At 27.6% G+C, this 24,868-nt stretch overlaps 1 protein-coding gene across 1 annotated transcript in view; it reads left to right on the top strand.

Moving 5' to 3' along the window:
• Nucleotides 1–24,868, top strand: part of LOC136987425 (uncharacterized) — a 75,502-nt gene that overhangs the window by 34,397 nt on the left and 16,237 nt on the right. Inside the window, exons 14-28 of the mRNA XM_067285160.1 lie at nt 398–672; nt 752–1,021; nt 3,650–3,932; nt 6,296–6,484; nt 10,478–10,699; nt 11,037–11,125; nt 11,497–11,708; nt 11,956–12,140; nt 12,258–12,516; nt 12,602–12,802; nt 12,888–13,171; nt 16,007–16,362; nt 17,165–17,307; nt 17,392–17,565; nt 19,589–19,816. Of these exons, the coding sequence (XP_067141261.1) occupies nt 398–672; nt 752–1,021; nt 3,650–3,932; nt 6,296–6,484; nt 10,478–10,699; nt 11,037–11,125; nt 11,497–11,708; nt 11,956–12,140; nt 12,258–12,516; nt 12,602–12,802; nt 12,888–13,171; nt 16,007–16,362; nt 17,165–17,307; nt 17,392–17,565; nt 19,589–19,816 (3,370 nt within the window). The remainder of the gene's footprint in view (nt 1–397; nt 673–751; nt 1,022–3,649; nt 3,933–6,295; nt 6,485–10,477; nt 10,700–11,036; nt 11,126–11,496; nt 11,709–11,955; nt 12,141–12,257; nt 12,517–12,601; nt 12,803–12,887; nt 13,172–16,006; nt 16,363–17,164; nt 17,308–17,391; nt 17,566–19,588; nt 19,817–24,868) is intronic.

Consider the following 24,868-nt stretch of genomic DNA (forward strand, 5'->3'; position numbering starts at 1 on the left):
TTAAAGTAGGCCTACAGTTTAGGTTGGCAGAGGGGGAGAGTGCTGCAATACCACAGCACTAGCGGAAATTTGAATTTGTCGACTTGAATGCTTTCGGTTAACCAGTGTTTCGGTTGATCGGTATTCGGATAATTGTTACTGTACTGTATTTACATTTTATTTGTGTTTGTTAATATTAATTTTGAGAGTATCAATTTTGCTTACTTCTATGCAATTTCGTTGTTAAAACATATTTTTTATTCATTTTTTTTTTATCACAAATATAATTAAATTCCAAGTTAAGAAGCAGCATTAACTTTATTAAAAATAAGTTTAGATTCTTCATAAATTGTTTTTATGCTACAGTCTTTATTTCTTCAGTATATTTTTAAAATTAACTTTAATTTTTATTTAACAGTTTCCCTCACAGGCTTAAAGAAAAATTAGAAGAAAATAACATAAGCCTTGATGAAATTCACTGTAATCTTCTTCATCACTCTCAATCTTATCAGCGATCTTCTTTCTTTAATTTACACTTCTTACCTAAAGAAATTCAAGAATTTGGGTCAAAAATTGATCAAAAACTGATATTTGAAGCTCTCAGTGCTTTACCTTATTCATCTTCATTAAATTATACAGTGAAATTTTTTAGTAAATATTATAATTTATTTGAATATGGAATATCACTCAAAAGTAAGTTAATATTAAATGATATATTACTTTTGATAAAATATGAAGTATTTAATTTTAAAACTTTTCTATTTTGCAATAGATTGGGAAGAATTTGGAATTTGGTTAAGGAGACAGCTTGCTGATATAGATATAAATTATGCACGTTGGTCGGTAAACAATTTTGTTGAAATTGTCCAGAAATTAGGCATAAAAGGACTTATTCCTATAGTATCTAGTTATGGGAGTGAGAGATTATCTTTTGTATATCCTGATCAAAAAGTTGCAGAAAATTTAAGGAAATTGGTCATACAATTTCTTGAAGTGAATGCAAAACAAAAACCATCATTAGAAATATATTTCAAGATGTTTGGTGAGTAAACTTAAAATGCAATTTATGTGTTATGTTTCTTTCAAATGAATATTATATTGTAAAATATTTAAAAAATATAAAGTTTATAAATGTCTAATTATAATAAATACGTATATAGCTGTTCTCTAATTCACATATCATAAGAGAAAGTTAAAATCCAAAAAATCACTATTCATACTTGTGTATTACACTCGACAAATGAGAGAATTTTTCAGTAGGGAGAGAAATACAATATTTTCATGTTATATTTCAATGAAGCATTTTAGCTTTTTTTTTTTTCAATTGCTACTAAACAAAAAATTAATATATAGATATTGTTACATACCTAAATAGAATTATCTGATTATTGCAAAACTTGGCATATGGTTATATCTCAGATAGAAATGTAAATGATTACAATTGTGGCTTGTTTTACACCAGGTATTACCACCAGAATGCCTTTAAATTTCTATTCTAGCAGGCATACTGGAATAGCAGTTTTTGGCTATAAAAAGCTTGAAAGGCTCACCATATCTAGAATTTTTTGTGTTCTTGTTGTTTGGAGGTTTTTGAACACTAAACATTTAGCTGTGCAAAACAATCAAAGACATTATGCACAACTGATGGGGTTTGAAAAAGGCTGCATTATTGGGCTGAGAAAAATAGAATGGCTGTTTTGCTGAATTGCTCACCATCTGTGCTGTTTCCTATCAGAGTTGATTTTTATGTATATTGGAAAGGATTGACTAATAACAATGAGTAAGAAAAATTTCTCAGATTTGAATAGCTATAAAATACATGTATCTATTATGTACAGTACCCATTACTATTCCTGATTTTTATAGTATGGTATAAAAATAATAATATGTTGGGAAGGGGAAATTTACCAATACAAAGAATTGGGGGATTTGTGCTATCTGTCCCTTATAGATCAATGCCCATACTGTGCCAAAAACTTATATATATGAAACTGATAAATTTTAAAGTTTAGAATTCAAAATACCAAAATCAATAAAATATTGACTTTTATTGACAATGTTGAATATTAGTATTTGTTATTAATGATGAATATTGATATTAGTTGTCAATGATAAATATCAATATTTGTTGACAGGGATAAATAACAGTAATTTACTAATGGATAATAGCTCAGTTAATGACATGTGTATCAATGCACTTTTGTTCTTTGTGTTTGAACAGTTTTACTGTATTTAATTGCATTTGTAATGACTATATATGCATGTAACAGCAATAGGGCAAATTGCTTACAGTTTATCAGCTGTGTAACTGAGCATCTAAACACAATTTTGAAACTGTTGAGAGAACTGCAAAACACCCAGAATGTATACAATCTCCTGACAGATGGAGAAATTATTATGTTAAAAAACGAATTGTCGGTATTGAAAGAAAATCATTTACTTGTTAGTCTTACTTTCTTTGACAGCTGAATGACTGAGTGGTTAAGACATATTTCTACTACTCTTGGGACCTGGATTGAATTCAAATGGGCAAGAAGCCCAGAAATTTTTATTGGTGGTCCATCTTAGACATGTCAAGACTTGTGTAAGTTGCCAGCTGACACCATTTTGTAATAAAATATAAAACAATCTTTCCCTCACCACTTGGACATCCCTATTTAGGCCATTGTGAACATTTAAAGTTAAATTTTCCTCGATTTTTTAAGACAAAAAAACATATGCAACAAATTTACTACATGTTGTGGATCTTGCAGTTGGTTGACTTTAATGAGAGCAAAGGCAACCAAATTTTGAATTTGTTGAAGATCTGGGGTGACTGCACCTATCACCCCAGATCTTGAACAAATGAGTCTGGTGATTGCGCAGAACAATCATAAAGGCATTGACAACAACACAGAATGGCAAATCTGTCATTCTGTGATGTCTAACAGTCTGAAAGCAGCTTTTAGTGTCCACGGGTGGAGAGAATCAAAAATAAAGAACCCATACTTTTTCATTTCAATTTTGATTTAAGAATTATATAATTCCTGGAATAAACACAATTAATTAAAACTATGGAAAAAAGTAATAGTATAAAAATAGTTGCAGTTTTGTGATATAATTTATGTTATTTTACACTATTTTAAATGTAATGAAAATAAATGATGCCGTTAAGATAATATGTTGCTAATTTTCTCTTATTTTCTCAACTGCTAAAATGATTAATGTTGTAAAATCTCCTGAAATTATAAAATCATTTTGAACATCAAATGATTATCATTCAAAATATTTTAAATGAAATCAAAAATATAAATATTTTTATTGAATACTTTTGAAATTTATTGTATGATAAATGAAAATTACAATTCTCATGGACTTTTTATTTAATATAATATATATATTTTTTTTACTTTTATTAAAAATATTTTGTAATCAACTGATTATTTTATATTATTTTCCAGTACTGATTATTAAAACATGGTTGATAGTTCACAATTATAATATCAACATCAATATTCAATATATCCCTAATAATAACTATAAGATTTCTTCTAATGTTGTTGTGAATAAATAGTACCAACTACATTAGATTAGATTAGATACTTTACATTAGATATTTTTATATTTATATAAAAATTGTTTTTTTTTAAAATTATTATAAAAGTTTATTTAATTCATTTTATTTTTTAAGGTAATGAACTAGGTTTCGTTTCACTTAACAGTATATTCTCCTATTTTGCCAAGCAGTATCAATGGATGGCTAATCAAGATATTGTACAATCCTTGCATAAGGGTATAACATATAACATTACACGTCCTTTAAGATTAATTGAAGCTTATCATTTAGTACCAACAATGATGGGATTACCACTCAATTGGACAACTAACTGTACTTATATTATATCTCCTCGTGTAAAAATTGATGCCAATGTTAGTCCTGGAGAACGAACTGAAAATTTTCACATTCTGTATAGGTAAATAATTTTATATACTAAATTCTCTATATGCTACAGAGATTTAATAAAGCACCAGCAACTGCCATATGATATTGGGCTACATAATGGCTATAATAATAATAAATTACTAAAAAATTTGACCGTAGAGTTGACTAGTTTGACACATTAGGTGCCATTTCATATAAAATTTAATAATTATAATTAAATTAAATAATTTTAGATTAAACTAGAAGAAAAGATCTTAAGAAAATGGCCAGAAATATTAGAAGAAAAGAATCGACCCAGAGTGGGACACAAACCTGCAATTGCTGCTTACCGTGTAGATGCGTTCCCAATTACGCTACCTGGACCTCTGATCTGACCTACTCTTCCAGTGTATATATATATATATATATATATATATATAACAGGCTGGATGGCCGAGCGATTAAGGTGGCAGTATACTGCTCTGGGGACCTGGGATCAAATCTGAACTGGTCAAAAACTTCCCAGGAAATTTTAGAGGATGGTCCATCCGGATATGTTGGGCCCTATCTCTCATCACCTATCTGTCCTATACCTGGGATCAAATCTGAACTGGTCAAAAACTTCCCAGGAAATTTTAGAGGATGGTCCATCCGGATATGTTGGGCCCTATCTCTCATCACCTATCTGTCCTATTGTGGGCCTAGCTGAACCCATAATGGGCTTGCTAAAAAAGGACCTCTTAATGCCCTCAGGGCAGAAAGAGTTAAAACAAAAAAAGTATATATAACATTGTTATATTGTTATATATAATAATTTAATATAACATATAATACAATAGAGTCCTGCTAGTCTGAACTAATTGGGACTGAGCCCTGTTTGGATTAGCCGAATAATTGAAATAATGCAGAAACAAACAGTAAAGCAGAGAATGATGGCAAGCTCGGTGGTACTGCGGACCAACTTGTGCCACATGCAGACGTGGCAGTGGCCCTTGACTTCGCTTTAACAATATCCCAGCACTTCACCTGCAGATTGCATGTTTATGAGGCAGTGGTGAAACATAGCATCTTCTAACCAACTTTCATCATTACATCAAAAGAAATAAACAGATTTTGTCATTTTTGAAAAATGACTTTTGTTCCTGTTTTTGTGTGTAAGTACTGTATAGATCTGCTGTTTTAATAGATCATGTCGAACACTGATTTATTAATTTTGTACAGTATTAATACAGTACTACAATAAAATGCAAATTTTTTTCTTCTTTTTGTGGAATTCTAAATGTTTTTAAACCATTAATACCATTTAAATTTAACTGGAAAGTACAAAAAAATATTTATTTTGCAAGTTAAAAAATTTCCTCTCCATTGACCGAAATTTGGATTAGCGGTGTTTGGACTAGCAGGACTCTACTGTATTGTTATATATACTGGAAGAGGAGATTGGACTGGAAGTCTGGGTAGCATAATTGGCAATGAATCTGCACAGTAAGTTGCAGTTGTGGGTTCCTGTCATACTCCGAGTTGATTCTTTTCTTCCAGTTTAATCTAAAATTATTAATTTAATTATAATTATTAAATTTAATATGAGATGGCACTTAATGCTCCCCTCTTGGGTCAAATTTATTAGTAATTTATTATTATTATAGCCGTTATATAGCCTGATGTCATACGAGAATTGTTGGTGCTTTATTATAATGTATTAGGTTTCATTGAGTTGTTTATAATTGTATAGAGATTTAAAAAATTGAAAACAAATTTAGCCCAGGATACTGTGCTAAAAATAATATAATATACATATCTGAAAGAATATGGATCAAATTTGGTGACAGTGACTGTAATATATTAAATTCATATTTATTTGTTTATTTAATTGATTAAAATTCATAGATAATGTTAATGTAATAAATGAAAAAAAAAACTTTCTCAAAGAATTAAAAATAAAAGATAAATGTTTTGTTTACTTCGTACTTAATTATATATTAACAGCATAACTGCTATTAAATATTTGTAAGAATGTAAGAATTTTTTGTAATGCTGTATAAAAAAAATGAGATAAGTATATAACTTATGTAATTTGTATATTTGCAATTGAATTCATACTTCAGGAAAAAATATTAGCGAGAAATGCTTCATCAGATATTAGGTTAGATTGTATGATCATTTCATATTTCTGCTTGTGAATACTGATCATCTGCTATAATAAAAATTTTATGATCTTACTATATTTAGTGTTGATTCAAAAAGCTAGTTTCTGTGGGAAGATAACCATTATATAAATTTATATGAACAATAAATATCAAATATATAAATTTTATTATATTTATTATTTTACACTTTAAAAGTTGATAAATTTAATTTTAAAAATTTAAATAATAATTTACTTTTTATTCATTTTCTTTTTGTTTTGTTTTATAGTGAGGAATTCACTCTACAGAATCGTATGATTCTTGATTTTCCAATGGTGACACAAATTGGAGTTCAAGCAAATACATCCATGCACACTTCTCTTAGTTATGTATTTACTCTTCATCATTCTGATCGTCGTCATTTACATGAAATAATATTTCATAAACCAAAACAAGAACAAAAGTATACAGAATTCTAGTAAGTATTATTTGTTTTTGTATAAATAAAAAATTTTATGTAAATTAAATATATATATTAATATAAAAAAGTATAAATAAATATAAAATATTGTAGACTCCGCAAGCACGTGGTTTGCGGGTATGAAAGGAAGTGGAAATGAATAGTCGGTAGAAGCGTATAGATAAACAAACAAAGGTTTATTAATTACACACACAAAAAAAAAGGGAATTGATTGCCTGATTTAAACAGGCAAACAGCGTTCTTAACAAAATTAAGGATGACAATAACACTATGATTACAACAGTAATTAATCGCGAGACTAAAACTAATACGCGATTAAACCTTAAAAAACTATACAAACATTTACAAGATGGTAGATACCATCGCCGTATTTCGTGGGACACGTTGTTACGAAATGAGATTCTTCTCGCTGGTTCTTGTTTTTTTTTCTTCCTGATCGGCTGCTCTGCTTCGAATCCTTTCTCTCGTCTCTTCACCGCTCTAGATCCCCGATCCACGAAAGAGAAAAATGAAAAATGCCTCGACACGTGGAAGTCACCCGTTTATATCTCCCACCATCCGGGAGCTTTTTCTTTTCCTCCCACGTGATCCTCCAAATAGCCAATCAAAAACCACGGTACAGCAATGACGACAACAGACGGTACGGTACACAACAAAATGGCTGTGCGTCACATCTAAAACCTGATACAACAACATATACGCGACGCGACATAAACGAAAAAACAAACATATAAATAGAACAATCGAACAAAAAAAAAATACATATAGTTAATAGCGGCGAAGCGCTACAATATAACAGTATAATGCATAACCTCAAAGAAATAGCTTACTAATAATTTTTTGTGCCTTATCAAGATACAAAAGTATATTTAAAAAATAATTAATAAAAGTATGAAATATTACTACACTTTTATTATTATCATCAGGAAAGGCATTAGCACATACACTATTATGGCTCATTGGCTCATTCTTTTAACATTGAATCAGTGTTATGTTATTACTAGTGCTTAAAAAATATATTATTAAATATACTTTTTAGTTAAAATTGTAATGTGAAATATTATGTCTTATACTCTTCTTAATAAGTGTATCTCTTGCTTAAAATGATCATAATAGTATTTACTTATATTTTGTCATACAAAAAAGTGATACTTTTGATAACTTGATTTCAAATAACATCATGATAAATGTTAAATTTAAAACACTGCTTTATTACACAACTTAAGTAGATTTATAGCTATTCACCTAAACAGTGGTAAAAAAAAATCTGTACATCATACTTTTTATGGGTATTTCAGAAACAAAAAATTAATCATTACAAGAACTAAGTAGATGTAATCAGTTGTTAAAATAAATGTCTACCAGTGGCACACTCAAGATTTAATCTTGAAGGAGCAGAGTTAAATGGATAAAAAAATTTTTAATGTGAATTCAATAAAATTCCTTATGTGACTGTTAATTCATAAATGATAAAGAAATAGAACACATGACACAATATAAATAAAAAATAAATTTCAATAAGGAAAATATACTTGTAAAATTTACTAGTGTTTCTTTTCCTTTTACTTATGGGAGTGCCAGCACTGATGTCTACTGTAAACAAATTATTTTAAATCAAATTTTACTTATATAAAAATGCAAAAAATGAAAAATCCTACAGATCAAAAAAGTATTCATACAATTTTATTGATGATTTTTATTTCATTACAAATATAGATAATACCTAAACTAATACTTGTATGAAGTCCATTTGCATAAATTATGGCTTTAAGTCATCTAGGCATTGAATCTACAAGAATTCTTTGTAACATTCCTACTTAAGTAATTCCATGCATTTGTTAATGGTGAGTTTGAAGTATACTTGATTCTTTGGACTTGTTTGTCCAAAATTGTCCATAGATTTTTGTCTGAATTTATGCCCCAGAGATTGGATGGTGTTTTCAATAATTATAGTAACATTACCTTGCAACATACTGTGTGCTTTGGATCATTGTCTTGTTGGAATATGTAGTTTGCCTCTATCCCCAACTTTGTATACTTGATTTTAAATACATCACAATATCTCTACATCTCTCTCTCTGTGTGCCATATCAGAAATCCTGACGTTGGCAAGCACCTGGTGCATGTTAATAAGTGGTTAGTAAGGCATGTATCCTGGGGAAAGTTACGACCAGAGTGGTTCTCTGTTGCCTTCTCTGGTGTGTGATGTTACGCAAGGGGAAATGCCTTCTGGGAGGTCTTGTAAGGGAAACTGGCTCAAGCACTTGCTTCATGCATTTTCTGGATTATCTGCGGCCAAAGTGAAGGAAGGTGTCTTTGTGGGTCCAGATATTTGAAAACTTATGAAGGACGAAAAATTTGAAGCATGTAAGACAAATGTTGAAAAGGAAGCTTGGAGCTCTTTTAAAGAAGTTGTTAATAAATTTCTGGGAAATTATAAGGATCCCAACTTCAAATAAATTGTACAAATTATGCTTGAAAATTTTAAAAAATTAGGATGTTCTGTCAGCTTAAAAGTTTGTTTCCTGATGTGTCATCTGGACTATTTTCCTGAAAATCTTGGTGCCATTAGTGAGGAACATGGTGAAAGATTTCACCAAGACATTAAACAGATGGAATGCAGATACCAAGGTAGATGGAACAAGAACATGATAGCAGATTACTGCTGGTCGCTACATAAAGAACAGCCACAAGTTACACACAGAAGATCTGCTTCCACACAGAGTTTTCAACACAAAAGAAAAAGGTACTACAAAGCCTTAGAAACTTGACTTTATGTGGCCATTACTGAATATCCAGAATCATATGCTTTTGTACTAATGACAGTAAACGAATCAGTAATGAAGATTCTAAATATATATGTGAGTATTAAAGTAATTTTTCACACAAAACTTTTTACTTATTACAGTAGACCCCCCTATAACACAGTAGATACATTCAGTGTTATATGAATTCCGTGTTGTACGAGTCACTTAGATTTTACAAATACATGAGCCATTCACAGCCTGGCACTTGTGCAGTTTAGGGGGTACGGCTGTTTGAAAGGTTTTCTTCCATAAAATTAATCAATTCTAGACTAATTTGACTCGAACATTTTCAAAACACGTATAATTTTTTGGGAATAATCCATATAAACTATGCTATAAACAAAAAAAATTGTAGAAATACTTACTGACATGAGTGCACACCATTCAAAGACGCCATTGCTTAAGCTTGTTTTCATTGCAGAGCAACTCATTGAATGACAGATGCGTTTCCTGATAAGTTATTCTTTCTGCAAAAAATTCCCTGAACTTTGGAGACATCATTAATAGAAATATAATTTTTATGGCCATTGAATAATAAATGTGTTTTAGTAGGTCCTCTGTTCGTTTAAACTCAACAGTTTGTGCAATGTCCACTATTGGTCCAGATTCAACCAATCCTGTCGAGACACAAGTCGGCCATGACAATCTGTCTCATTCTTTTACCATGTTATACGAGCCTCTTTTAGCATGTTAGACGAACACAATCGCAATTTTTCCGCCGTGTTATACGAATCCGTCTTGTATGAGCCTGTGTTATAGGGGGGTCTACTGTACTTTGTTTTACTTCCTAGAAATGTATTTACATGATATATAAAGCGTTATTTTTCTAAATTTTCAAACGCAATTTTCAAAAAACTGTTAGATGATGGACAAAAACGAATGGCATATTTGAAATTAGCATATCAAAAAACATAAAAGTCAATTGCTACTTTGCAAAAAATATTTGTTTACTGAAAATTTGCAGACCTGTGTAATTTTATTTTAATTCTATTTTTTAGAAAATGGTTTGTAAATAGATTTTCTGTATGAGAAGTTGATATAAATATTTTATATGCTTTTTTTATTGAACTATGTATTCAGTTTTTAATTTAGTAATAATAAATTTATTGTATTTTTTATGTGCATATTTTTAATAATGCATTCTTATATTAGTTTTAGTGAAATATTCCTTGTGTCATTTCAGTCGTACAAATCATCAAATTGAACATGGTATATATAAAGAGATTCCCGATAGGAAGTTTGAAAGAAAAGAGGAAACTCGCTGTACTTCTGAGGATTTTAATGAGCTGCTTGGTGTAAAATTTTGTCATTATAAAACATATCCAAAAATTCCTGATGAAATGAAACTATCAGTTTTTATGACTGGCAGAATTGAAGAGAAATTTATTGCTCAGCCATATGATAAGTAAAGATGTGTTGAATTATTTGTTTCATTTAACGATGTTTTATTTTTAATATTAAAATGTAATTACTTTTACATTTTAATATTAAAAATGAAAATGAAAATTTGAATATTAAAAATGAATATAATTAAAATTTCAACTTTTACAGTTCAAATAAGATTTGATAATATTTATATAATTTTATGAATTTTAATTAATAATAGAAAATATTAAATTAAAGTTTACTTATTTATTTACTTTTTTTAAATAAACTGGGAAATATTCAAGAATACAGTATAACAATGTATTATAATTATAAGTCATTTAATATGTTCTCATAGTATTATATTTTTATTTCAGAGATTTGCAATATTACAAATTACAAATATTTAATCCGCCTACAAATGATAGAAATATATATGATTTCAAATTAAAATTCAAAGCTCAAGGTTAGTGCCATCTAATTTAGATCAGTGTTTTCCAAAGTTTTGACATCTGTGATACTCATCTTTAAATTTTCATAAGTACTAAGTTATTCTTTTTTGACAAGGACTTGTCAAAAAAGAGTTTGAAAACTACCCAGATGCAGCAATTGAGTAGAAGAATTTGTATGATATATATAATTTATTGGAAAGTATATACATTTTAAAACAATTTGTTACTAAAGTATATTTTTCTTAATGATGATTCTGTCAGTAGTATGTAGCTGAAAATTGCCATATACTCCACATATCCCAAGGATATACATGGGAAATACTTTGTGAAACACTGATTTAGATTATAAAATAATTCTCATTATAATTAATAAAATTTTTTTCAGGCACAAAGTATACTAGAGAAACAAATGTTGATTTTAACTTTAATACGGAAACAAAAGAAGGTCAGTTTGAAGTAATCATACCAGAATTACCAGATTTGACAATATCTGCAAAACGTTCTATAATTAATGATGAAGATGAAGATGAAACTGGAATAAAGCATTATTGGATTTTACATTTCAGTAAAAATAAGAAATATGAAATGAATTATAATGTTAGTAATTTAAAATTTTGTTATGTGAATAAATTTTTATGTATTTAAACATTTATATTAAAAAATTATTTTTCTTGTAATGTTAATATATTAACAGTCTTCAATAGTATAAAGTAATAAAATTATACTGAATTTCAGGATAGTATCAAATCTTTTACATTAAAAATTTCTTGATGCTATTAACATTACAATTATATAAACCAATTAAACATTTAATTTTACATTTTAATTATTATTATTATTTTAGTTAAAAGAAAAGATAGAATCAAAAATAATACCAAAAGGAAGAGGGCGTGCAACCAAAGAATTTATAGCTAAAATACGAGAAAGAACTATTGATTTGAAAACTCCTTATAACACTTACCAATGGATATCAAAAATGAATGTTCAAAATCATACAACAAAAGTGGAAGCACTTTTATCTGTTGAAAAGTGAGATTATTTAGTATAAATAGAATTCTTCACTTTTATTATTGTTTTTATCTTGTAAACAGTAACAACATATTACATTAATATTTATATAAAATAAAAATTAATTTTAAATTTTAGTTTGCAAGGCTATTGGAATTGGCCATCTAATATTCTACCCAGTACATTTTGGGAATCAGATAAAAAAGCTTGGATACAATTTGAAACAAATTTAGAGATGTCAAAGGTTGTACATGGGCAAATGATTCATGACATTGTAAGTACAATTGAAACTCCCAAAAGAACTTTGCAAGTACTTATTCACAGAATTCAAATGCCTGGTCGTTATAAAATTAATACAAATTCAACTGTAACAGAAAAATTATCTGGCAATTGTTTAGTAAGTATAATAATGAATATGAATTTATATTTGTAAAGAATGAAAATGAATTCATATTTTGTTAAATATTGTATTTTCAAAATAGACTTTTATGAATGTTTCATATAATGGTTGGAAAAGTGGAAACAAAGATCATCAAAGAGATATTCATATATTTGATATAGAAATTCCACAATATTCATGGAATATGCATTTTGAGAGAGATTCAAATGATTTTAAACACTTATGGACACTCACATTATCAAGAATAAAGATGATTCCATTGAATGAAAATGGAGAATCTTGTGTGAGTATAGTTTTTTAAAATTTTGCATTCATATTAGACTTTTGGATGATTCTTTTTAATTAATGTAAAAATATTACTTTTTAAGATTGGAAGATGGGATTCATCACAAAATGATAATTTTGATATTCAGAAATGGGATGTCAAATTTGAAGGAAAAATGACACACAAGTTATTAGAAGATCAGTTATTACCAGAGAAATTCCGTCAAACTGATTATGTTTACGATAAAAATCAAAAGTTTCCTGGAATAGAAACACATATAGATGTTTCTTTAAAGTTTCCTTTTGAAAGTGGAACTGAATCTTTAAATGCTAGGGGAGATATTTTAAGAGTATTTAAAATGTTACCTACAGGTAGTGGTGTTCAATGGTATGAAAAATTCATTTTAAAAAAACACTTAATGCATATTTATAAATTTGAAGTATTATATTTTACTTTATAATTATTAGGAATTTATTGTATACATTCAACAGTAACGTCTAGAACAGCGCTGTCCAACTTATTATAGCTCGCGGGCCATATTTTCTTCACCAAACATTTTGGGGGCCAAGAAGGTTGATAAATGAAAAGTCAGTTTATGTTAATTAAAAAAATATTTTATTTACACTAAAAAGAAAACTTTAAAATATTCGTAATATATTAATGAGAACATTGTGGCCGTAATTTTCACATAGTAAAATAATTTTACTATTAATAATAATAATTTAGTAACATAAATTTATTCATAGTAAAATGTACTCGCGGGCCGTAAAAATAATTTGGCGGGCCGTATACCCCCCCCCCCGGGCCGCCAGTTGGACAGCCCTGGTCTAGAATAATTGTATTTGGTTAAACATTTGACTATAATTTCAGAATTCAAAAAAGCAAGTAAAAGATGAACTTGACTTTTAGAAAAATTTAAATAACTTAAACTCTGGATTTAGAAAATGTAATTCATTATTTTCTAAAATGAAATATACTTGGAGTTTTATTAATTTGAATATTAAAGTTGATAAAACTCCAAAAAAACAAGTGTAAATTATTTTATTTATGAAGATGTAATATTTTTTTTTGTATATATTTTTTACATTATTTTCTATAAATATATATATTTTTTAATTGTTATAAATATATAATTTGTTATTCTACTATTCTTTAGTTAAATTCAAAATGTCACATAAAGATCATTATTTATTTATGTTTTTGCTATTCTTTCATTTTCTACTACAAGATATTTTTTTTAAATCAGTTTTTAGGAATTGAAAATAAGAATTTATAACAAATTATAATAATTAATTAATATTTTAAAAGTTTTATATTACTATATTTAATAATCATCATCTAAAAGGATTTAAAATAAATAATTTGATTGATTGGCTAGTTAATTTGAAATAATTTGATGTTATTCAAAAATGACTACAATATTTTTTTTTATTGAAATTATACAAATATTTTAGAATAGTAATATGGATGCTTAATAATTTAGGTTAAAGAAAATGTTTAGTGAAATTAAGAAAATATTAAAAGAAATTTTTGACAAGTTAGCGTTATCAATTTTGAGAACTGAGACTCAAAATTTTAAAGAGAAATGAAAAATTAGATATTTAGAAAATGACTATTCTTTTCAAAAGTTGATTTATGAGAACTTGTATTTTGAAATTTTATATGAAAATCTGAATGTAAAGTAATGAGATTTTTGTTTCTAAGATTTTTTTGTTGAACAACAGAATTCTGATACTAAATATGTCAAACATACTGAAAATGACAAAAATTAATGATCAGAATAGATTATAACTGGCATTAATAAAGGTGATCTAGCCATTGTGGTTACTCATCATTTATGCACCTTTAACAGTGGTGAAATTTGAATAACACCAATGGTTCTGCCCAGTTAATGGACTATCCTCAGGTGGGACAGTTGAACAAGAAGACATCTTTAAGCATGGATCTACATACTTAACGATGGCAAAAAAATTTGTTATTTAAATTTTTCCATTGTTAAAGATACATTAATTAAACTGTATAACTGGCAGTGTGAAATGAATTTACAAATGTAATCTATACATTTCAATCCAAACAACAGATCAAAGTATAAGAGAACAAGAATGTCAAAATCAAAAACTAGAAATATGCAAATAATTTATTATGAAGTTATTTCTGTTAATCAAATAATTAATCAAGAGATGCATTTGAATATAATGTAGTAATTTAGTGATGCTGTGCAATAAAAAAGATCAGAAAAATTTAAGAGCATTGAATAGAATAATTTACTTTATCAGTAATACAATAAAAAAATGTCCAATGTGCATCTTATTCTATAAAATATAAAACTTTTAAAGTTGATGAGAAAATATTAATGATAAAATGGAAAAATTGTGTAGAATGACATACAGTATTTAAATCTTATCTAAATTAAACAAATTAATTATAAATAAATAACATTAATTATACAGTTGTTTGATTTATTATCTTGGTTTTTACATCCGTCTTTGAGTTTTAAAAATTTGGATATTTGTTACAAGTTATAATCTATTTTTAAAAGTTGTTGTATTAGAATTAACTTATTTTTTAATAAAGATAACTTTATTAAATTATAAATAGATTTTTGAATAAATAAAATATTTAATAAATTTTTTATTTTTGTAAATGAAATATTGATATTATTAATTATTATGAATGTTAGAAAAAATAAAAATTAAAGAATTTTGAAAATTTTGGTTGTGTTTATATAAAATAAATAAATTGTTACTTTTTAATTCTTTATTTAAATTTATGTTAATGTTAATTTATTCATTTAGCATTTAATTAATTGATATATAAATATTTTATAAGTTGTTATTATTTTGTAATTGTTATTTTTTCTTTTCTTTATAATATATAAATTAAAATCTATAAAATACTTTAATTTAATAAATTTTGGACATTAAATCTATTGTTTCAGATGAATTTTTTATTGGATCAGATTTAACTTCCTATACTCATTTATATAAAATATTTTATATAAACTATTTAATTGTTCCTGAAACTGTGTTTTTACTATGTATTGAATATTGAACACAAGACTGTTATTTATTAAACACTTGGCTTTTTCCGTCTTTATTTAGTCAACTAAATAAAGGTGGAAAAAGCCAAGTGTTTAATAAATAACACAGTCTTGTGTTCAATACTCAATAAACTATTTAAAATAAATTTTTAAATAGTTAATTTATAAAATATTTGTTTCAGGTTTGATTCAGAAGGTTCCGAATTCTCGTTTACTCTATTTAACACAATCAATAATTTTCGAAGAGAAATCAGAGCTGTTACTGGAAGCAGACAAAGTTGGATTAATAAGTGGATAAGTTATAATGATATCCTTTATCGTGGAAATGATAAAAGATCTGAATACCATATGAATTTTCTTTGGGGAGAAAAAGAAACTTGTGAATATTTTGACGTTGAGCACAAATTTGTCTCCTCCTATTTTAACTTTGATTCTGACTTTTTGTTTGAATGCAAACCGGAAACTAAAGCCTATCACTTAGAATTCAATGCAAATTCCAACTCTCCTGAATGGGATATGCTCAACGTGAATATTAAAAGTAAGTTTAATTATTCTATTAAATTTTTAAACATATTATTGATCTGTAGAAGCTTTGATAATATTATATATAGTTTTATATAATTATTGAGATAAAGTCCATATAATTTTTAATTTATAAAACCATTTTGTCACAATTTTTAAATAATGTACCATATTGTTATCTGGTTATTAATTTAATTAAATCTATATCTTATTTTTAAACTAGTTAAATGAAGAGTTTAGTTTTAATATTTTGGATATCAAATCAAGACAGAATCAAAAACAACTGTCGTATTGTTTTAGTAAATCACTACCAATGTGCAATAGACTAGTTAAAATTTATAATTTATTTAATACATCTATTTTACATCTATGTCATTATATGTTAGATTAAGAAAATGATATAAATTTTATCAAATCATTATTAATATACATTTCAATAATATACAATAGTAAAGTATATTACTAAAAATAAAATATGATAATTGGATAACAATTTAACAAAATTTAAAAAGTTAGGTAAATGCTTATATATAAGCATTGTATTATATAATATATTATAAAATATAATTATAATTAAAAAAATAGATATTTTTGGAATATTTTAAATATATATGTATATAATCTTTTTAAAATATCCTTTTAAATATTCTAAAAATATTTGTTTATTTCTAATTATATTTTATAATTTTCTTTGTAAAAATAAGAGAACAATCTATATATATATAATGTTTGTACAGTACAATGAATATGAGAAGTCTGAATGTATCTTTTCTCATCATAATATTTCTTACAATAAATCATTTTATTTTTATTTTTAGAATTATTTCATATGGAACGTAATTTAGAAGGTTGGGACTCATTTAATTTAAATCATCCAAATCTTAGAATAGATGCTGAAGGAAAAACTGGAATAAACTCTGAAGGATTTTATTATGATAAAAAATATAGCATAAGGAGCCAGGTAATTCTAAATACAAAATTTTAAAAATATTGTAATTATTTATAATATAAATTGATGTTTTTTTATTTTGTTATATATTTGTAGACTGATATCATTCCGAATGCAGAGATAAAATATCATTATAAACTTCTAACAGCTTCTCATTACATAAAATTATCAATTGAGTCACCAGAAGAAGGACTTAGATCCGCAAATTGGATTGTGGATATATCTGGAGATAAAAAAAAATTTTCACTTACTGGAACACACATGCTCATGGTAAAAATTTTATATTTTAATATTTATAAAGATGATGATTTTTGTGAACTTTATAAGGTAAACATTTCTTAAAAAGCAGTCAAATTGTTTTATTTATAGCAAAATAAATGCATTAAAGAAACAGCATATTTTTAATCTTATTAGCCCATGTTTAGAAGTATGCTATTAAAAGACTAAGTAATCACCATAGACTTATATTTTGTTGTTGCTATGATACTCAAACAGCTTTGCATTAAATGATAAAAGTAAAAATATTTTGTACAGAAATATTGAAATATAATAACAATAGTGCAAAAAATTATTTAAAAAATTCCAGAAAACTAACAATCAAAAAGTAGTGTTTGATCATTAATCTTAAAAATAATTTATAATTATCATAAATACACATTAAACATAATGTTCGTTTTAAAATGTGCTAAAGTTTTATATGAAATAATAAAGTTTTAAATTCAGTTCAGATGGAATTTAAAAACAAAAAGCTTTTTTATTTTTAAACAAACAATCCCTCAAAACAAAAAGTTTAAAGAAAACTAATGCCTTTATTAGATTTCTTATATAGTTATACACCAATAATGAATAAAACCTCACTTTCTTAAATTATATAAATTCAATATCTTTTCTTTTTGGACTTCTGGTGATTAGCATATATTGGAAGAGGCGGGCTTCTTTAACAAGTGTGTGAAAATATTTAAGATTTTTTTCAATAACTTTCCCTAAAGATGAAGTAATGAATTTGAAACATTAGGTTTCTTTTTGTTATGTTTGTTTGTTCCAATAAAGCAGTTTGTTGTTTTTCATATTTATATATAATAAATATGTAATGTGATATTGTAATCATGCCAAAAGACAGACAGATTATTGTCTTTTTCTGGATAATTCTTATGAATATTTACATAGTAGTTAAATGTAATCTATTTTATTGTATATATTGGGCATGTTTTTTGGTAATACTGCTTAAAGCCACTTTGTTAAAAGATGGTTAAGCTATTTCTGTTTTAAGATAGCCACTGCACACTACTAGTACAGTGAGATTCAGAGTGCTGAAAACAGTAGTTAAGATGGCTGCCATCATAAATTATATGCATATTATGTACAGTACATAAAATGGAGAGTGTGATATATGAAAATGTATTTTAAACTTGTGTTTTAATTTAGAGTAAGGTTTAGTTTTTAATTTAAAATAAGTAATTTAAAATTTTATTTTTCATTAACTGTAAATTTGCTAAACAGTTGAAGCAATTATATTTTGATAACTAGATATTTTGGATTGTTATTGAAAATACAGTAAAACCTGTTTTTATGCGCTCTTTTTATGTGCGATTTTTATTTGTGCGATTTTTTTAATGCGAATTTTTAATTTGTGCGGTATAGTTGGCGACTAGTCTCGTGTGATTCGTCATGTCTTACGTTGACTTATTATAGCTAAATAAACTTATTATAGCATAAATGCACTTATTATAGTAATATTATTGCATGAATATGCGAAAAATGAAATAATTTACTTTTTAAGTCAACAAAACACCACCTGGACAAAAATATGTAAAACAGACGATAGACCAGACGATGCAGTCAAGTGCTGACATCTGTTGTCAATAAATTCTATTTGGTACGGTTTTGAGTTATTTTCTATGTGAGACTTTTTTTATGCGGTCCCTGTTGACCGCATAAAAAAAATAGTTTTTGCAACACAATTAAAAAAAAATATTTTTTAATTGTGTTGCGAAAACTATTATTTACAGCCATTCGTGAAGTTTCGTGAGATTTTTTTTAATGCGTTTTTTTTAATGCGGTCCCTATCCCCTGCATAAAAACAGGTTTGACTGTAATTAAAATCACTAAAATACAATATCCTATTAAAATATAATCACTATAAAATTGATTCTATTAGGAATACTTATAAGCATAATAATTTTTATTATTTGTGATTGTTTTACTTTGCTGTTTATGAAAAACAACTTGTATCCAAATCACATGCATATTTTCTTTTTATTTTTAATTTATAAATTATTATTATTATTTACAGAGGAATCCTGAAAAAGTGTATAATCGTGGGAAAATTTTACTGAAATTAGTAACTCCATTCAAGATATCAACAAAAGGCCATGTAGATTTAAAATCATTGTATAAGTTTGGAAGATGGCTTCATTCTAAAATAGAAATACTGAAAACTAGAATTCATTTGGTTAAAAGAGATCGTAATCATCCTATTAAACAAATTATGAAATCTCTTAGAAAAATTACAAGAAGAGAGGTAATTTAAATTAATGTAATTTTTATATTTTAAAATCATTCCCCAGACAGCCAATTTACAACATTAACAAAAAAAGTGTTATATAGAATTTAAAAAATATTACATATGTACTATTTAATGTGTTTTAATTAATAGAATATTTAGTAATAATTGATGTAAAGCATTTTTTAATACAGCATATAGATGAGCAAATTATAAATATTTATATGTTTTTTAAACAAATGCAGAAATTTATAGAATCAAAATAGGATTTTGTTTGTAATTGATTTAATTCCATAAATTACAGTCCAGGCACTATTTAAGTGAAGAATTCTAGAAATTAGGGAAAAATTTGCAAGAAATGTTATGAGTTCTGAAAAGGGATTAAACAGAAAGAAATGAGAAAGGAATTGGGGTGGAAACAGCTGCAAATTATTGGAAAGAGCAGTGAATAATCAGGAAACATGCAGATAATGAAACCATTATGGATTTATCTTGACCCTAGATCAGAGCCGTAACTAGGGTATGGCCAATGTGGCCCCCGTCATAGGCGCCGATTTAATAAAGGCGCCAATGAAAAGGTTTCAGAATAATATGTATTCAAAATTAATAACACAAAAAAAAACTTTTATATTTATATAGTATTTATGATCTGTAATTTCTACAAACATATATTTCAAAAATAAACCGCCATTTTTATTGTTATTAAAATATATAAATTCTTTCTTTCTATATCCTCGCCTTTTTCCATGTTTATATGGGGTCGGCGTTTTCTTCTCTAATGCATTTCTTTCATTTTTCTCTATCAATTTTTCTACTGATTTTTCTACTTCAACATTGTAGAAATAATGGTATTATCATGTTGGAATGCAAACAAAAATGTGAAAAGTTGGGAAATTTTTCTACTGAGGCTTCTTCTGTCTTAAGTCCCCTCTGGTTCAAGTCTTCTTTCCTATGCATCTTTGGTTTTCTTCTTTTATTAACAATAAAATTATTAATAAAAGGAAAGAGGAAAATTTATATATTTCAACTTGTTAACAATTATAACAAAATTGAAATATATAAATACAAATATGATATTTTATCAACAATAGTTTACTTCCGAGAACCTCTTTGCAGTAGATACAACTGCACGAATTTATCTATATTGTTATGATAGGTTTGGTGTTTATGTTGCATGCGCATTGCACTATTAATGACAGAACAAAAAGAAACAAAAGTATCATATTTAAGTGCAAAAATCCAAAACGAATTATTTCTACACTAGCATCTAAAGTTTGAAACAAAATTATAATATAAAAAGAGCAAAATATTTTAGCATAATAATTGATAGTATTCCTGATACATCTCATAAAGAACAAGTATTCCAGATTATCAGATATGTCAAAATTGAAAATGAAGTGGTAACTATCAAAAAGAGATTTGTTGATTTTGTACTATCAAAATGTAAAATGGGACAAGGACTTGCAATTGAAGTTTTGGATAAGTTAAAAACTGATGGTTTAGATTTCAAAAACATAAGAGGACAAGGATACCATAATGGAGCAAACATGGCCGGAATATATTGATATAATGGCATGCAAGTGCATACAGCACAATTAAATGATCTTGCCAAATTTGTTCCTTGTGCTGTGCATTCACTTAATTTAATTGGAGGGCGCACAGCAAGCATGACCGTGGGGATGGTTTCATTTTTTGGAATAATCCAGAAATTGTTTAATTTTTTGCTTCTTCTACTTGAAGATGGAAAAAAATTACAGTAGACCCCCCCTATAGCACGGGTTCATATAACATGGATTCGTATAACACGGCTAAAAAATTGCGATTGGGTTCATATAACACTCTAAAGAGACTCGTATAACACGGTAAAACGTCATCACCGACTCGTGTCGCGACAGGATTGGTCAAATCTGGACCAATAGCAGACATTGTACAAACCGTCGAGTTTAAACGAGCACTGGACCTACTAAAAAACATTTATTATTCAATGGCCATAAAAATTATATTTTTATTAATGATGTCTCCAAAGTTAAGTCATTTTTTTTGCGAAAAATTTGCCGATCGGAAAACACACATCCGCCGTTCGACAAGCCGCTCTGCAACGAAAGCAAGCTTAAGCAATGGTGTCGTTGAATGGTGCACACTCGGTAAGTAATCCTATAATTTTTTGTTTATAGCATAGTTTATATGGATTATTCCCAAAAAATTATATGTGATTTGGAAATGTTGAGTCAAATTAGTCTAGAATCGATTAATTTTATGGAAGAAAACCTTTCAAACAGCTATAGCCCCTAAACTGCACACATGCCGGACTGTGATTGGATCATGTATTTAAGTGACTCGTACAACACGGATTCATATAACGCAGAATGTATCTACCGTGTTATAGGGGAGTGTCTACTGTACAACGTTACTAAAGACAACACTTGAAGGACATAGCAACGCGAGATGGTGCTCTAAATCACGTTCAGTAGATGGAAGTTGTATAGATTACTCCCCATGGAATTTCAGGACTTTTAGTATATATCTGAACTCAGGGCCGAGACAAGTTCAACGGTACCCTGGTAGAACGCATTGTTAAAGGCAAGAAATCGTAAATATGATACATTCTTATTTTTGGTCTCTGGTCCAAAAGTAGGGTACTGTTGAACTCGTCTCGGTTCCCCAAATTTAGATGTATACTCAAACTCCTGAAATTCCACGGGGAGTTCTATACAACAGCCGTAAGTCATTTAAAATATCAAATTAATGCAGTTATAGAAGTCCTTAAAGAAATATTTTTCATTTAAAGATGGTGTCGCTACAGCTAGAATTATTATTGGACATATTGAATCATAAATTTTATTTCTATGTTAATTATGTGGGAAGATATTTTAGCCAAAATAAATGTTGTAAATAACCAGTTACAGGATAAATCACAAGACATTTTTCGCTCTTCTGAATTATTAAACGGACTAGTATCTTTTTTCAACATTTTAGAAATAATGGTATTATCATGTTGGAATGCAAACAAAAATGTGAAAAGTTGGGAATTGACTCAATACCCAAGATGAAGTGAAAACGCAAAAGAAAACTGTTACCTGGAAAAACAGAAGAAGGAACTATACTTTCAAGTCAGGATGAATTAAAACATTTGTTTTATGAAGTTGTTGACATTATATCCCACTAGGTGATCGATTTAAAAGTACGCATTCGATATCATCAATTTTTGATTTTTTAAATGGAAAAAATTTGGTTACCGTGCCATTAGTAGATTTTAAAAAGCTGCAGCCGACTGTTGCATTGTATATAGTGCAATTGGATGCTTTCAAAGTCAAGCAAAAATAATATTTAAAAATTTGATATCTTTACACCATTTACAAATATTAGAGAGAATGGTCAAGTGGGATCTCTCTGAGTCTTATCCCGACACCAGTATTGCATTAAGGCTAATGCTTACTCTGCTCGTGACTGTTGCTTAAGGCGAGAGAAGTTTCGGTAAATTAAAAATCATTAAGAACTATTTATGTTCTATAATGTCCCAAGACAGATCGAGTAGTTTAAGTTTATTATCTGTAGAAAGTGATATTTTTAAAGAAACCGATTTTGAGGACGTTATAGATGAATTTGCAAATCTGAAGGTGAGAAAAGTTCATTGTGTTTAAGTTTATTTTGGTATTGTTATTCGAAAGATATTAATTAATATTGTGAATGTTCATTAATCTGATATGTTAATTATAAAATTTTATTTTTTATGTTGATTACTAAGTAATTATTATTTTTGTTTTGTTACCAGTAACGTACTAATAAAGGGTTAAGTATTTATTTAATTTTGACATTTAAAAGTGATATTATTAACTTCATAACAATGTTGATAAGCAGCAGTATGTTGGAGTCATTTGCCTGTGTAACAAAGTGAAATCAATGATAGTCGAAAAAAGGTTATTTATAAAGATATATTTTAAATTATTTACCGTGTATAGTTGAAAAATATATTCAATGTCACTAGATAATTATTTTTTAATAACAAAAATTAAAAAGACGCCATTTTTATTCTTGGCCATAGGCGTCTAAAATCCTAGTTACGGCTCTGCCCTAGATGACTCTTCAAATTTGATGTTTGAATAATGTGACCATTTATTTTTTGACTCAAAACGGGACATTGGTTTATTTAGGTTAATTAACAGGTAGTCAATAAAAAAACGCTTTTTTTAAAGTTATTTATTCAGAAAAAGTCAGTTAGCTTAAAAGTTACGAATTAAAAAATATATATACCCGAAATGTTTAGTTATATTTATATTTATCAGAGGAACAAATTTGCTTTAATATAGCTGGTGATGATTTTAAGTAAGAATGAAACTCTTGGCACGTTTTTTTTATATTCACCTTAATTATCAACATCGCCTTTAGAACTGAAATTTGTAACTGGGTCTTCTCAGATGGCCACAATTTGTTCATCATAGAAAATACTCTTTCTACTGGAGCATTTGTAGCAGGCAAACATAAAATATATTCAATTAAAATAGAAAAGTTTTCATGCTGAAGATTGTTGGCTTGAAAGTGTTTGAATACTTCCACCCAACGAGTTTCCGTGGAAACATTTAGATTATTCCATTCGGTTACTTTATCCGATGTAATGTAGTTACAAATTAACAAAAATTCGTCAAAAACTTTTGCATCTTTATTACAGTCAATATATTCCTTTTCAATTAATACATCCAGAGATTTTTGAACGTCTTCCCGTGCGGGGACTTTTTTTAAATCTGACCAATAAAATATCTCCATTTCTTTGGTAAGAAAGCAAGTCCACTGCTCCAGATATTCACGGCTTGTTTGATAAAATTCTGTAGCCGCCCTTTTCACAAACTCTTCATCTATGTCAGTAACATTATCTTTCGATTTCACTATTAATTGACGGACCATAAATGGAAGAAACTGATTGGTCTGTTTCTGAGTCAAATTGTCTTTTATTTGATTGATTTCTTTTGCAGCTTCAATTGCCGATACAGTCTGACCTTCCAGTTTCAATACAGCTTGATGAAAACTTGCTGACAGACCGTGTAAAAAATAAAGCCACAATTCGGATGTGGGATC

Source organism: Centruroides vittatus, unplaced genomic scaffold (assembly GCF_030686945.1).
Source record: "Centruroides vittatus isolate TY-2023 unplaced genomic scaffold, ASM3068694v2 scaffold_2003, whole genome shotgun sequence".
NCBI classification, from domain to species: Eukaryota; Metazoa; Arthropoda; class Arachnida; order Scorpiones; family Buthidae; genus Centruroides; species Centruroides vittatus.